At 43.5% G+C, this 15,490-nt stretch overlaps 1 protein-coding gene across 1 annotated transcript in view; it reads left to right on the forward strand.

Annotated features, from left to right (window-relative positions):
- Positions 1 to 15,490, forward strand: part of RNF121 (ring finger protein 121) — a 104,482-nt gene that overhangs the window by 39,654 nt on the left and 49,338 nt on the right. The window contains exon 6 of the mRNA XM_030199973.1: positions 362 to 482. Coding sequence (XP_030055833.1) covers positions 362 to 482 — 121 coding nt within the window. The remainder of the gene's footprint in view (positions 1 to 361; positions 483 to 15,490) is intronic.

A 15,490-nucleotide genomic window follows, 5' to 3' on the forward strand; every position in this document is an offset into this window, starting at 1 on the left:
GCAGGTGAGCTATTTTTATTATATTTTACCCAAGACCTGAACAAATGACTTGGTTTTAAGCACTTCCTCAGTTGCTCCATCTCCACTCACAACTCTGCCGAATACCGCAAGCATCCCGCAACCAAGGAACCAGTCAATAGTCCTAGTCAGCTCTCATGTTATGCAGAGGGTGACCAGCAGGTGTCTCTCTCTAATAAGTGGTGCTTTTTTTAATGCCTGTGGCACCAGATGGGAAATATGCCTTTTTCTGACACCTAAGAATGCAATGTACTAATCACTGAGACATAAGACCATTTTACAATAATAGCTTTTTAAGCATGCAGTTGAGTTACTGCTATGTTCTTGCTGTTTTTAATTGTAGAATCAAACCAGAAGATGCGATGGACTTTGGGATTTCTCTCCTCTTTTACGGCCTGTATTATGGAGTTCTTGGGCGTGACTTTGCAGAAATGTGTGCCGATTATATGGCATCCACAATAGGGGTAAGTGACTTCTGGGATGGATTATGTTATGTTGTATTTGTATATTACCTGTTCTAGACATAGTCCAACCAAAGCGGTTCACAAAAGATATACAATAAATTACATTATAAAAATATAAAATCAAAGCGCAATTCATACATACAAATTCATAGAAAAAAAATCATCAGTGAGCATATTGCCAGGGCTACTGGAGTTGAGAGCAAAAGGGTGGCTGGACATTCTGTAGGCTTGAAGTTGGTCCATATAGGAGGTAGTTTTCTTGCAGTGCAGAGAAGTTCTTCAAAGTTAGCATATGGTAACAGCCTCATAGTATGAGCACTGAACCATTTTGAGCACTTAAGGAAAAGTTCCAGATAGTCTAAGTTCAGTCTAAGCAAACATGACCCAGGTAGCATGGTTAGAGCTCACTTGTGCGTAACACAGGGTACACAGGTCCTAAAACTGTCTTGGTTAATCGTTTCCCCCCGCCCCCATCTGTCAGTCAAGTTTTCAGGATATCTGCAGTGAACATGGATGTATTGTGCTTATACTATGAGGCTTATTTTCAAGGCACATAGACTTATAAAGTGAGCATCTATATGTTGTATGTCTATATAGCATTCTGATTTCTCATGTATATCCATTGCAGATATCCTGAGAACTAGAGTGGGGGGGTGGGGTCAGCCATTAAGACAAGTTTAGGAGGCTCTAACTCGTTGGATGTATGTGTGTCTATTAAATACAAGTGTATTCTAAGCAGATTTAGGGGAACCTTCGGATTTTTGTTTAATCTCCAGTTTTTATCTTGAACAAAATTTCCAGTTTTCTGCCAAAAGAAGGTTTGTGGGTGGAGGGGGCTCAGTTGTAAGCTTTAGTTAAAAATTTGTCAGAAAGGGAGGAAGTGACGTCACCGAGGAAGATAGACACCTGAATCGGGTGCTCCATCTGCAGCCAGAGCAATACCTCGTGCATAGTAACATCTGAGCAGCGATTTTGGAGTTTGGCGGTAGTCCAAGTAGGCAGAAAGTGGTGCAGTCGCCCATGGGGACAAAGCGGCTCCCTGTATTGGTGAGAGAAGCAAAGTGGCCCATGCTGCACATGGCATCGAAGCACTGGAGGGGATGGCTGGCATGGAGCATGAGCACCCGGATACGCCAGTCTCTGTGGCCGCTGACAGAGTCACTAAAGCAGACCTGCATGAGTGGATGATGGAGATGAAGTCCGAGATTTCCTCAAAGTAAAGATCCGCAAAGCAATTCAGGAACTCTGACCTGACCTTATTAGATATGAGTAACCGTTTGGACAGTGTAGAGATGCGGATAGATACAGTTGAGATGGATTGAGGATGTTCCTGCAGGAGCTTACTGACAAGCTGGAGGGTATAGAGAACCGTACCCGGCGCAATATCTTAAAAAAAAAATAATTTTTTTTTTTAATGTAGCCCTGGTTGAGAGCTTCCTGAAAAGTTAGTGTCACGTCTGTGCTCACCTCGCCCTCTGGTGGCCAGAACCGGTGGCTGCTGTGGACCGTCACCCGTTCCAGATTTCAGCCTAGTCCGGTCCGGATCTTCTGGGCTGCCAGACTTGCTTGCTGGGATTGAACCTACACAGCACCCGTAGTTTCCTGGTGATGGTTGCAGCTGCGCTCCAGGTGCTGCTGGGCTTATTAGCCATTCTGAAACCTTGCTGCTTTGCCTTTGCATTGCGTCTAAGGCCCTGATATGTTGGTGCTTGTTGCACTTCTGCTAGTCCGGTTGTTTGCCTGAGATTCTTGCCTATTTCTAGTTTAGTTTAGGTTTTACTTGCTTTCCTTGCCTGGTTTCTTGTTTGTAATTCTGTGTTTAGTTTCTGTTTGTCTGGGTTCTGGCTTTGGGGCTGCTTGCAGCTCTTAGTTCTGTGTCTTGTTAGTCAGTGTTTGTTCCTTGTTTAGTGGCTGTTCTGCAGCTTTCTGTTCTGCCCTTTAGCGTTCCTTTCCTTGCCCAGTCTGCTGTTATCCAGTCCTGCCCTGTCCAGCAAGTCCTGCCGGCCACCTGAAGCCCAGAGCTCAACTCTTGGTGAAAAGTGGCCAAGTGCAGGTGAAGCCTAACTGCTTGCCTGAGATTTGCCCTGTTTCTAGCGTGGGGTGGTTTTGCCTGCCACTGCCGCTCCTCGGCAGTGGCCCAAGGGCTCACAACCTAGTTTCCAGTTTTGAGAACGTGACAGGTAGATTATAATTTGCAGAGCCAGGCGGTTCCTTAAATATTAAGGATTGAAAATAAAAATAAAGGCATCAAATAACTAGTCGCTGGAAAGAGATTAAACCCTGAAATTTTAGAGAGAGAGAGACTACACACAATTCAGAGTTGTGTTTTTATATTTATTTTTTTTTATGCATAGGTATACAGTTGGAAAGATGGCATGTTTTTGTTTATATAAAGCTATAGATAAACTAATTGAAAATGCATACTTATTGCAAACTGACTAGTTTAGTGGTTTAGCACTTAATCTTCTGAAGTTGGCTAACCACAATTTTGTTTTAGATCATCAAACCATTTTTGACTGGATTTCATTCCTTCATTCTTAGAATTACCTTTCTAGTTGTTACTTCCTGGAAGCCAATAAATACTTGTACTGCTCACACCACTTGTGAGATGCAAATAAAACGCTAAACCATTAGATTAGGGGGTTCTCGACCCAGTCCTCGGGACACACCAAGCCAGTCTGGTTTTTAAGATATCCACAATGAATATATGCACGAGATACATTTTTATGCACTGCCTCCCTTGTATGCAGTTATATCTCATGCATATTCATTGCGGGTATCCAGAAAACCTGGCTACCTTGGTGTGTCCTGAGGACTGACTTGAGAACTTCTGCTTTAGATTGAATTTGAAAAATAAAAGTCGCAGAATATAAATTGCACATTTTTCATTGAATGTTTTATAGAATTCTTATGTCGGACTAACATTTTTGTAATTTGTTAAAAAAAAAAAGTGACCTTTAAAACTTTTTAGGCAATGCATGATTTTTTTGAAAACGTGTGTAAGTTTTAATAACTTGGCATCATTTTGCAAAGACTTTTGAGCTAGTCCCCCACTTTTATAGGTTTGATAATTTATATTCTTGTGTTTTTTTGTGCTGCACGTAGAGCATTTTTCTTTGCTATCTATTTTAGGGCTCTTTTTACAAAACCACGCTAGTAATTCCAGCGCAACAAATATAACGAAGCCCATTCAGTTCCTATGGGCTTCGTCGCATTTTCCGTGCTGGAATCACTAGCACGGCTTTGTAAAAGGAGCCCTTTATGTGTTATTTTAAAGATCTGATCTTAGTGTTCGTACTGATTATTTGAATTTGTATATTGTAGCTGTAAGCCATGTTGATTTTTGGAAATCGTAGGATGCAAGTCCTTCTTTTTAAATCATTTTATTTTTGTATTATTTTGATTAAGACAGATACGCACAAAGGTACCCGTTAATTACGGGTGCCGCAGTAAAATTTAAGTCACGAAGGGGATCACATATAAATGACATGCACAGATCCCTCTTTGCATCAGTCGCTGTTTGCGACTTGAAGTTGTCAGATGCATTTGACATTGCTGTCAGATATAGTTGACAGTACACCACCAGGGGGTGTTTTAAGTTGCATGGGGGGAAGCTCGAGAGGGGGTCCACCGGAGTCCAGTGCACCCCCTCCCCACCCCATACCTTAAAACATTGGAGGCAGGAGCAACACCTCCTGCCTCTGTGCCTGCCGATTGTGGGAGAGTGGCGATGGTGTCCCAAGGGGAGGGGGGCGTGGCAGTTCAGTCCTGCCCCGGGTTCGGCGGCGTCTCTCGGCAGCCCTGATATTATCCATGATGCTCCCCAAACTCTTTAAGAGTAAAAGTGTACAGACTTTGCTGAATATTCAGAGAGGAAGTACATGCGTATTTCTGCTTTGGAAATTACCCCAGGAAAACTATATGCTTACATTTTATACCTGCTCTTTGGGACATTCAAAACATAAGGATATCTTTTGGTCACTTGAGAGAATCTCTCTCTCTCTCTCTTTCTCTCTCTCTCTCTTTCTCTCTCTCTCTCTCTCTCTCTCTCTGGTTCACAAACGTTTCCTTAGTTCTCCATCAGGTACAAAATTAGATTGTGAGCCGAATGTAACTCACAAGTGTACAGTACTACCACTAGATGGTGCCAGCTGCACGTGTCGGCTGCCTGTTGAATACTAGAATTTCTGCACTCTTATGTTCTATGAATCTCCTTGTTGGACTTGAGTGCATAAGACACCACATAGATTGCTACATAATTTATGCCTGTGTTTTTACAGTTGGAAAAGTGCCTTAGTTCATATTTTTCACCACAACATAAGTTTGAGGACTACTGCTTTTGCATACTATATATGCCAAGACCCGCTTAAAGAGGAGGGGACATTGATAAATTCCTTTTAAGAGCTGGACAGCACGTTATGTTCAAATTTTATACTGTACTGTTACGCCACATGAACTTAACCATAACGTAGATCATTAACAACATTTTTCTGTATGCATTATTTACCTTTTTAACTGGGACTTAATGGTGGATCACCAATTTTTCTCCAAGGTCAAGCAGGTCAATTGTGTTCTCACAGCTGTGTGATGCCAGCTGGTAGAGCACAATGTGCACACTGATTAATGTAGAATTTATTGTACTGTTGTGGGATCTTGCCAGGTACTTGTGACCTGGATTGGCAACTGTTGGAAATGGGGTAATGGGCTTGATGAACCTTCGGGTCTGTCCCAGTATGGCAATGCTTATGTTCTTATAACCCTCTCTGCTTATGGGCTGATGCACAGGCATGAGCATCAAAGGTTACCTGACTTATTGGTACGTGTATATGGTGACCTCTCAGCACACAGTGCCAGCGTATCAGAGATGAGCCTTACATGTTCACCAATTTTCCAACTTCCATTTCTTCCTTGCCTGCAGTGCTGCGGCTCGAACCCAGAGACCGAGAGAGACTGGAATTATGTTTTGATTAGGTACCATTAAATTTTTGCGGGGATGAGTGGGAACAGTAAGATTCCAGCGGGGACAGGTTAGATTTCTGTCCCCGTGCACCTCTCTACAACAGAGAATGCGTTTAACTGTTCGGATGTTGGAGTTACTAGGGGTTTGTCATAAATTATCCGCAAGTCCCACCTTCTCCTGGTTCAGCGATTGGCGTACAAAAGATCCCTGCTTGGTGTATTGCAGGCTTGGGCTTTTCTTCCACAAGTGAGAGCAGAGACTTTGACAAAACTCACCTTGCAGGTCCAAAGCAGCAAGCAGGTCACAGCTCCGGCAAATGTTGAGCTTGACCTCTACAGTGCATGTCCATTCCCTTGGCACATCTGCATTTGAGAGAGGCCCAGTGGACCATAGTTTCCCAGTGGTCTCAGGTGGCTGGGAATCTAGCAGATGTAATTCGGATTCCTCCAGAGTTGACTCATACCCTTCTCTGGTGGACAATTTGAATGAATTTGACTACCATTCCAAATTCCATCTCCTCAGAAGGTGCTAACAATGAATGTGTCCAGCCTGGGATGGGGAGCTCATGTGGATGGACTTCACACCCAAGGGACTTGGTCTGTTCAGCAAACATCTCCATATCAACCTCCTCGAAATGAGGGCCATTTGTAATGCTCTAAAGGATTTCAGAGATTGGCTACAGAACCAAATTATTCTCATTCAAATGGACAACCAGATTGCAATGTTCTGTGTGAAAACGTAAGGGGGAGTATGGGATCCTACCTCTTGTTTCAGGAAGAAGTGGGGATGTGGCAGTAGGCCTTCCTTTATGTAATGGTCCTCTGAGCCACATACCTAGCAGGAAAGGACAACTGCCTGGTAGACAGACTGAGTAGGGTTTTGCAACCGCACGACTGGTCTCTCAACATGGACGTAACCTGCAAGATCTTCCAAGAGTGGGGCACCCCCTCAGTGTATCTTTTTGCCACTCATCTCAGCAATAAAGTACCATAGGTCTGTTCCAGGCTCAGATCACACAGCAGACTAGTGTTGGATACCTTTCTCCTACATCTCCTATTAGATTGTAAGCTCTTTGAGCAGGGACTGTCTCTCTTTGTTAAATTGTACAGCGCTGCGTAACCCTAGTAGCGCTCTAGAAATGTTAAGTAGTAGTACATCGGGGACAGGGTCTTCTATATGCGTATCCTCCAATACCTTTCGTAGAGGAGACTTTTCTGAAACTCAAACAACACCAGGGCACTATGATCCTAATCGCCCCTTACTAGCCGAGGGAGATCTGGTTTCCTCTTCTGTAGTTCTCCAAAGATCCGTGGAGATTGGAATATTTTCTGATCCTCATCACGCAGAACAAGGGAGCCCTTCTGCATACAATCCTCCAAACCCTAGCCCCTCGTGCTTGGATGTTGAGAGCATAGAATTCAAATCCTTAGATTTTCCGAAGGGTGTCTCCCACATCTTGCAGGCTTCCAAGAAAGGCTTAACTTAGAGGTGTTACTCGAGGAGGTTTGCTGTCTGGTGTGAGGGCAAGACCTTAAATCTTTTCACTTGCCCTACACAAAAACTGCTTCAATTACCTCCTGCATATCTCTGAGTCTGGTTTGAAGACCAGCCGTGTAAGGGTTCATCTCAGTGCAGTTGGAGTTTATCATCATGTAGGAGGTAAGCCCATCTCTGTACAGCCTCATTGACAAAGCCCCCTGTCAAACCTCCAATTGTCATGGGATCTCAACATTGTCTTCACTCAGCTGATGAAAGCTTCTTTTGAGCCACTTGATTTCCATCATCTAAAGTATTTGACCTGGAAAGTTGTGTTTTTGGTGGCAGTCACTTCAGCTCATAACATCAGTGAGCTTCAGGCCCTAGTAGCTGATCCACCTTACACTGTCTCACCATAATAGAGTAGTTCTCCTACACGTACCCTAAGTTCCTTCCTAAGGTAGTGTCAGAGTTCCATCTTAATCGGTCAATCATTCTGCCAAAAGTTTTCGCCAGGATGGAAATGTGGTTTGGGGAAAATACACTGCATAGCTTAGATTACAAGTGAGCCTTAGCCTTCTATCTGGAGTGAACTAAAGCCCATAGAGTCCAACGAGACTTTTGTTTATTTTGACTCAAACAGGATAGGGGTAGCCATCGTCAAACGCACAGTTTTTAATTTGCTGATAGATTGTATCTCCTCCTCTTATGCCCAGGCTGGGCTGATTCTAGAGGGTCTTGTCAAAGCTCATAAGGTCAGAGAACAGTTTGCTTCACTGGGAAGAGGTATTGATCAAGTTGTCTCCACCCTCATAACTCCTGGCTTTGCAGGAGCAGACTTATGATGGTGGTCTTTGTCGTGGAGGATTTGAGAAAATCTGCTAAGGCCTTTTTGTTTCACAGAGCTTTGTTATGTATGGTCTTTACAGAATGGGAAGTCTGTATTTGGTCCTCATTAATTCCAAATTGATGAGTAAGCTGTATCTGTACCATTTTTTGTGTGTCTTGAAAGTGGATGCCTTAGTGACAGTAGAGCCATTGTTCCAGTTGAAGGAGGTTCTGTCCTTGTGGATGCTCATGACAGAAAGGTAGAGCTGTTTGTGACAAAACAATGGGCTGTTAAGCCTGTAAAACTGTATTGATTATTTCTTGAAGTGTATTGCTCTAGTTTGACCAGCAGGTGGCTCATGTGTATGTTTAAAGCTGTTACCGAGAAATGACTGTTCCCTCTTTAATACAGATAAGAGGTAACCTGCCGTAATGTGGCCAGCTATTTTTTAAAACTTGTTCTGGGCTCTGATTGGCCCAGGAGCTCAAATTCATCTTGGAAATACTGGATTTTTTTCCAGTCTTAGCCAGGGAGAAAAAAGAGAAAGATCTCTTTGATGAGACCTGTGAACAGTTGTATTTGGTAACCTGTGAGCAGGTATATTTCCTGTACTCTCCAGGCACTGTTCAGGTAGTGAACAAATGTTTAAGATACCTTTATAATTAATCCATATTCAGTTACCAGTTATGTGCTTTTTTTTTTTTTTTTGTTCCATCTCTTTTTATGGTTCACTGTTCAGTATTTTTCATGACAATAAACATTTTTAGTTTATTCTCTCTGCTTGTCTGGACTGCCTAAGAATCCTGGTGGTTGGTGTGTTGGGTCTGTGAGGGTTTCTTGGAACTGTGACCCCCCCAGTAACCTAGAAATCACAGGTGAACATCTTGACCAGAGGCGGTTGGGACCCAGTCGGTGGGAGGAGGGTGCTAGTGTACAGCACAGGCAGCAGGTGCAGGCGAACCTGAGCTGTGTTGGGGATAGACCCTCTAATTGGCCACGGGGTATCCCCAGACAGGTGGCTAGGCATTTCGTGACACTGTTTCTTAAATAGGCTTTTAGTTCCATGGCCATTGGTGTCTAGGTGACAGTCTGTGGAGGTTATGTAGCTTGGGCAGTCATATGATTGATTCAGCAGCTCCTGGAGATGATTTTAGGCTTTTTTGTCCACAGGATTCAAGTAGGACTCCGAGATGCTTATTCTTGTCCTTTGGGTTGGAGTATGATGATACCATCTTGACTGTTCATAAGGGACTTGTTGGTGTGAAGGGCAGAAGCTGGAACTGTTAAAGGAGCTGCATCTGTCCTATTGATTTGATTCTCCTCCCTCCCCCCAAGTGTTCAGATGATTTGAAGATGGCTACTGTTGATTTGAAATGTAGCATATAGAAAGAAAGAGTTTTTCCATGTAGTACTTTAAATTCTTTTTCATTTCTAAAAATTGTATTTTATTTTTAGAAACTTCATATAATGCCATATGCTATAAATTAGCAATTTGAAAATCCAGTTTGCAATGGGCTAGGTTGGTTTCAATTTATTTTATGCAAATTTTTCGTGGCACACTTCCTTTAAATCTGGGCAGGTGTACTCTCCAGAGTAACCTGTATGGATATCATAATGGGTCCCTTTTACAAAGGTGCCTGTACCATTTCAGCCACCATTTTTTTGGATTTAACCCACTATGGTTGGCTGCTTGTAGCATTGCTGGCTGATGGTTTGTTTCGTTTCTTACTCAGTCTCTGAGTAATGCCAAGGATCCACCGGAGGTAGAGAAGTAGCAGAAAGGGAGTGGAGGAGTGGCCTAGTGGTTAGGGTGGTGGACTCTGGTCCTGAGGAACTGAGTTCAATTCCCACTTCAGGCACAGGCAGCTCCTTGTGACTCTGGGCAAGTCACTTAACCCTCCATTGCCCCATGTAAGCCGCATTGAGCCTGCCATGAGTGGGAAAGCGCGGGGTACAAATGTAACAAAAAAAAAAATAGACTGAAGTAGTCCAAAGTATTCCAAAGTACAATTTATTAGCAACAACACTGAGTGATAAACACTGCGCGCAGTGCCACATCAGATTCATTCTTCCATGATTGGTCACAGCATCCGCAGCTTGGGCAGAATCCAGCCTCTCTTCATGGGTCACTTATTCTCTTCAGTTTTGTATTTGCTATTGAATTATCTGCATGAATATTCTAGTGAGAGAGAGTAGACTGATCCCTTGGTATTTTTTGCACTTGTGGCTATCTCCTTTCTTGTAGATGTAGCCCTGTCCTCAAGTCACTTCACTGGCTCCCTATCCGTTTCCGCATTCAATTCAAACTTCTCTTATTGACCTATAAGTGCATTCACTCTACCGCTCCCCAGTACCTCTCCACTCTTGTCTCTCCCTACGCCCCACCTCGAGTACTCCATTCTGTGGATAAATTTCTCTTGTCTGTCCCCTTCTCCTCTACTGCTAATTCCAGACTCCGTTCCTTTTATCTCACTGCACCTCACGCCTGGAATAGACTTCCCGAGTTTGTACGTCTAGCCCCGTCTTTGGCCGTTTTCAAATCCAGGCTAAAAGCCCACCCGTTTAACGCTGCTTTTGACTCCTAACCACTACTCACTTGCCCTGTACCCCTCTTATTCCCTTACCTCTTAATTGTTCTGTCTGTTTGTCTGTCCTGTTTAGATTGTGAGCTCTTTGAGCAGGGACTGTCTTTTCATGTATGGTGTACAGCGCTGCGTATGCCTTGTAGCGCTATAGAAGTGATAAGTAGTAGTAGTATAATGGCCTGCTTCCATGTGCTTGGCATTTGCTGTGGTGTAGTAACCTACCAAATTAGTGTGTGAGCACTCGTTACAGCTGAACACTGAAATTAAGCGGTGGTGCATTGCCTTGCTTTGGTTTGATTTCTGTGCTGCTAGGCTCCTCAATGGTTTGGGTAGCCAAGGTTTGATGGGCTGCCATTCTGGGCAGCAAAGCATCCCCATACCTTCTTTCTACCACAATGTTTGACTGTTGGTATGATGTTCTGACTGTGACATGCCATATTTGCTTTATGCCAGACGTAATGGGGCTTGTATTGTTTGACTCCTCTATCATGTAATATTATCATAAAAGACGTTTAAAAAAAATCATTCAGGTATGTGTTTGCAAATGTGAGAGAGCAGCGGTTTCCATCTGGCAAAGCACGTGGCAAGCTTGGCCTCACTATTTGACACAGCTACCTATTAGTGGATTCCTCACTGAACTGAATGGTACCCATGTTAAGTCTACCAAAGAAGATATTGAATATGGCTCAGTTCCTATGGAAGATACAATTACAATGTGTTTTATTAGGAAAGGTATGGAGAACAGGTGTGAGGATGTTATAATGCCGTTGTATCGCTCCATGGTGCGACTGCACCTTGAGTATTGTGTTCAATTCTGGTCGCCGCATCTCAAGAAAGATATAGTAGAACTGGAAAAGGTGCAGCGAAGGGCGACAAAAATGATAGCGAGGATGGGACGACTTCCCTATGAAGAAAGACTAAGGAGGCTAGGGCTTTTCAGCTTGGAGAAGACGGCTGAGGGGAGACATGATAGAGGTATATAAAATAATGAGTGGAGTGGAACAGGTGAATGTGAAGCGCCTGTTCACGCTTTCCAAAAATACTAGGACTAGGGGGCATACGATGAAACTACAGTGTAGTAAATTTAAAACAAATAGGAGAAACCTTTTTTTCTTCACCCTTCACCCAACGCATAATTAAACTCTGGAATTCGTTGCCGGAGAACGTAGTGAGGGCGGTTATCTTGGCAGAGTTTAAAAAGGGGTTGGACGGTTTCCTAAAGGACAAGTCCATAGACCGCTACTAAATGGACTTGGGAAAAATCCACAATTTCGGGAATAACATGTATAAAACATTTGTACTTTTGGGTAGCTTGCCAGGTGCCCTTGACCTGGATTGGCCGCTGTCGGGAACAGGATGCTGGGCTCGATGGACCTTTGGTCTCTTCCCAGTATGGCATTACTTATGTACTATACAGCACATTTTCATACATATTAAATGTAACTTTAGTCTTTCAGGGCCCGGGGCCCTGTGCTTCTGCAAATGTCCTATTGTAAAGAAACCACTCAAAATCTCCTAAACGTTAGAATCTTTGGTAAATTCAACTTGTCATAACACTAAACCAAAGAAAAAGAACTGATGATCTGCACCCCATGTACCTCTAGGAATTGTTCTATGTTTTCTAGAAGATCTATGTGCTTTTTAAAATAACATGAACCCAAACATTATAAATTCAAAAACTTGAATACGTTCTAGAATGAGTTTGGGAATCCTCAGAAGACACCACTTACGGCACATTCAATAATGAGTTTAGCCTAGTGGCATAGCGTCTCCTCATCGGAAAATCCCTTAGGTAACTATTTTAATGGTGCAATTGCAAACACACATGCTACAAAAAGTGCTCAAAGCTACATGTGCTCGCTGCTACAAGTGCTCTAAATCAAAAATTGTTTAAAAGGACTTATCTTAAGTTCCACTCCGTGATAAGTACTGTTGGAGTCCTCTTTGGCTTTCCCTAGATAACGCCCGACACCGCGGGTTTCAATATTTTCATCAGGGACTCGGGTTAACATTTGCCCGTCTCCCCTTCACAACAGTCTGTACTTCCGGACATCGGTAATTCTCCCGGATACACTCGATTGTTCTTCACAGGCGCTTCTTAAAGGCTGCACGATGCTGTCTCATTATCATGACGTCACTTAGAGGCAGCTGCCAGGGAAGAGAGGGAAGGAGTTGAAGAGACCTCAGTTGGTGCTGCAGAGACTATGGCTGAAAACACAATGGAGTTGGAACTCAGTCAGCCTACATATTCTGGGAGAATTACCGATGTCCGGAAGTACAGACTGTTGTGAAGGGGAGACGGGCAAATGTTAACCCGAGTCCCTGATGAAAATATTGAAACCCGCGGTGTCGGGCGTTATCTAGGGAAAGCCAAAGAGGACTCCAACAGTACTTATCACGGAGTGGAACTTAAGATAAGTCCTTTTAAACAATTTTTGATTTAGAGCACTTGTAGCAGCGAGCACATGTAGCTTTGAGCACTTTTTGTAGCATGTGTGTTTGCAATTGCACCATTAAAATAGTTACCTAAGGGATTTTCCGATGAGGAGACGCTATGCCACTAGGCTAAACTCATTATTGAATGTGCCGTAAGTGGTGTCTTCTGAGGATTCCCAAACTCATTCTAGAACGTATTCAAGTTTTTGAATTTATAATGTTTGGGTTCATGTTATTTTAAAAAGCACATAGATCTTCTAGAAAACATAGAACAATTCCTAGAGGTACATGGGGTGCAGATCATCAGTTCTTTTTCTTTGGTTTAGTGCTATTGTAAAGAAAAGCATGCAACACCAAAATGAAACCTTTTACAGGAGGATCTGAGATGGCTGCATGCTAGTGGCCAGCTACTTCACCATGCGATTGTCCTCCCTAAAAGTGTATACTTTTTGAGTATGTATTAAAATTTTACCTTATGGGGAAGTGCAAAGCAAAAGCACAGGTTTATCCAGCTGTGTATGCTCAACTGACATCTGAAACTGAACATGGCAAAGACTGAGCTCCTTGTCTTTCCACCCAAACCCTCTTCTCCTCTTCCCCCACTTTCCGTCTCTGTTGACAACGCCCTCATCCTCCCCGTCTCTTCAGCCCGCAATCTCGGAGTAATTTTTGACTCCTCCCTCTCCTTCTCTGCCCATATCCAGCAGACAGCTAAGACCTGTCGCTTCTTCCTCTATAATATTAGCAAAATTCGCCCATTCCTCTCTGAACAGACCACCCGAACCCCCGTCCACTCGCTCGTTACCTCTCGTCTTGACTATTGCAACCTTCTCCTCACTGGCCTCCCGCTTAGCCACCTATCCCCCCTTCAATCTGTCCAAAATTCCGCCGCACGTCTTATCTACCGCGTGAACCGATACTCTCATATCACCCCTCTCTTCAAGTCGCTTCACTGGCTCCCGATCCGCTACCGTATACAGTTCAAGCTTCTCCTATTGACCTTCAAGTGCACTCAATCTGCAGCCCCCCATTACCTCTCTACCCTCCTCTCCCTGTATGTTCCCACCCGTAACCACCGCTCTCAGGACAAATCACTCCTTTCTGTACCCTTCTCTACCACCGCTAACTCCAGACTCCGCCCCATCTGCCTCGCATCACCTTATGCCTGGAACAGACTTTCCGAGCCCATATGCCATGCGCCCTCCCTGCCCATTTTCAAGTCCTTACTCAAAGCCCATCTCTTCGCCCTTGTTTTTGGCGCCTAACCACCTTCCTCATTCATGATACCTACACTTACATAGTTTGTTACCTTTAGATTGTAAGCTCTCTTGAGCAGGGACTGTCCTTCCCCATGTTTAAACTTGTACAGTGCTGCGTAACCCTGGCAGCGCTATAGAAATGCTAAGTAGTAGTAAGTGCTGTGTGATAGCCCCTGGGCGTGCATTTGTTTATTCTGCAGGAGCTGTGCTGGAGTCTTAAGGCAGGAGAAGGAGAGTAGACTCAACACTTGAAACAGTGTTGTCCCTTGAGCAATATGATCCCCCCCCCCCCCCCCTCACTCAAAAGATTAAATGGTAGAGTGCAAGAAGAGTTTGACTCTCCCTTCTCGCCATTGGAAATCCATGTCGAGGGAGACCACAGACCTTGGAAAAATGGAGAAAGAACTTCGGGAAGTACATCTCAGGAGAGGCAATAATATCCAGTGCAGAGGGAATTTAGAAGAATGAGAAGAACTTGGGTCGGTGTGTGCCAATGAATTTCCCCAAATTGTTCATTAATTTATTTATTTGTTACATTTGTATCCCACATTTTCCCACCTATTTGTAGGCTCAGTGTGGCTTACATAGTACCGGAGAGGCCTTTGCAGGCTCCGGTGTGAACAAATACAGGGTGGTGATGTGGTAAGATCAAGTTCATGTGGCACATCCACATTAGGGAATCGGAGAACGGAAGAGTTGTGTTATGTCCATTTCCATTAAGGGCTGGGGATTTTGTTGCCTAAGCCAAAAGTGGCTAATTTAACAACTTTGGCTATGTACTGTGGTCTATGTTGTCGAGGCAACTTTGCAGATTACCATGCAAGTCGAATCAGCTTTGGAATTTGCAGCAGCTCAGAAAATGAAAGCCCGTCAGCAATATATTAAGGGCTATGGAGAAAAAGTGGATCAACTTCAAGACTTTAATAGTTCTTTGTTGAAAGGGACTTTTTAGCTGCTGAACGAAGTAGACAGGCCTTAGAGAATGTGGTCAGGCATAGGAATATTTACCTGATCAGCTTCCTCAAATTTAACTCCTTTTTTTTTTTTTTTTTAACATTTCAATAAAGAAAATCTTCAAGACACTTAAAATTCCTGATAAAGTGACCCTTGTGATCTCTCAACCTTTACTATTTACTCCTAAATACATAACTGAGAAGCAGGAGAAAAGAAGGGGTCGAGCTATTTGTCCCAGGGCTTAGTGTTTTTGGTTGTGGGGGTTCCCCCCCCCCCCCCTGAATCTCACAGTTCTTAGCATCATCTGACGAAGTCCCAGTTGCAGCAGTTCTGATTGCTTTGCCTTGGACTTTATTTATTTTTTTCATTATAAAGAGGAGTTTGTTTTCTTTAAATAAGAAAGTATGAATGTTTCTTAAGCTAACCCAGGCTAAGAAGGTATGCTATTTGCTGTCAGGGCTTGGGGTTTTGTATGTATGTGCTTTCTCATTGAATTTCCTGTGCAAGTG

Source organism: Microcaecilia unicolor, chromosome 4, assembly GCF_901765095.1.
Source record: "Microcaecilia unicolor chromosome 4, aMicUni1.1, whole genome shotgun sequence".
In the NCBI taxonomy this organism is placed as follows: domain Eukaryota; kingdom Metazoa; phylum Chordata; class Amphibia; order Gymnophiona; family Siphonopidae; genus Microcaecilia; species Microcaecilia unicolor.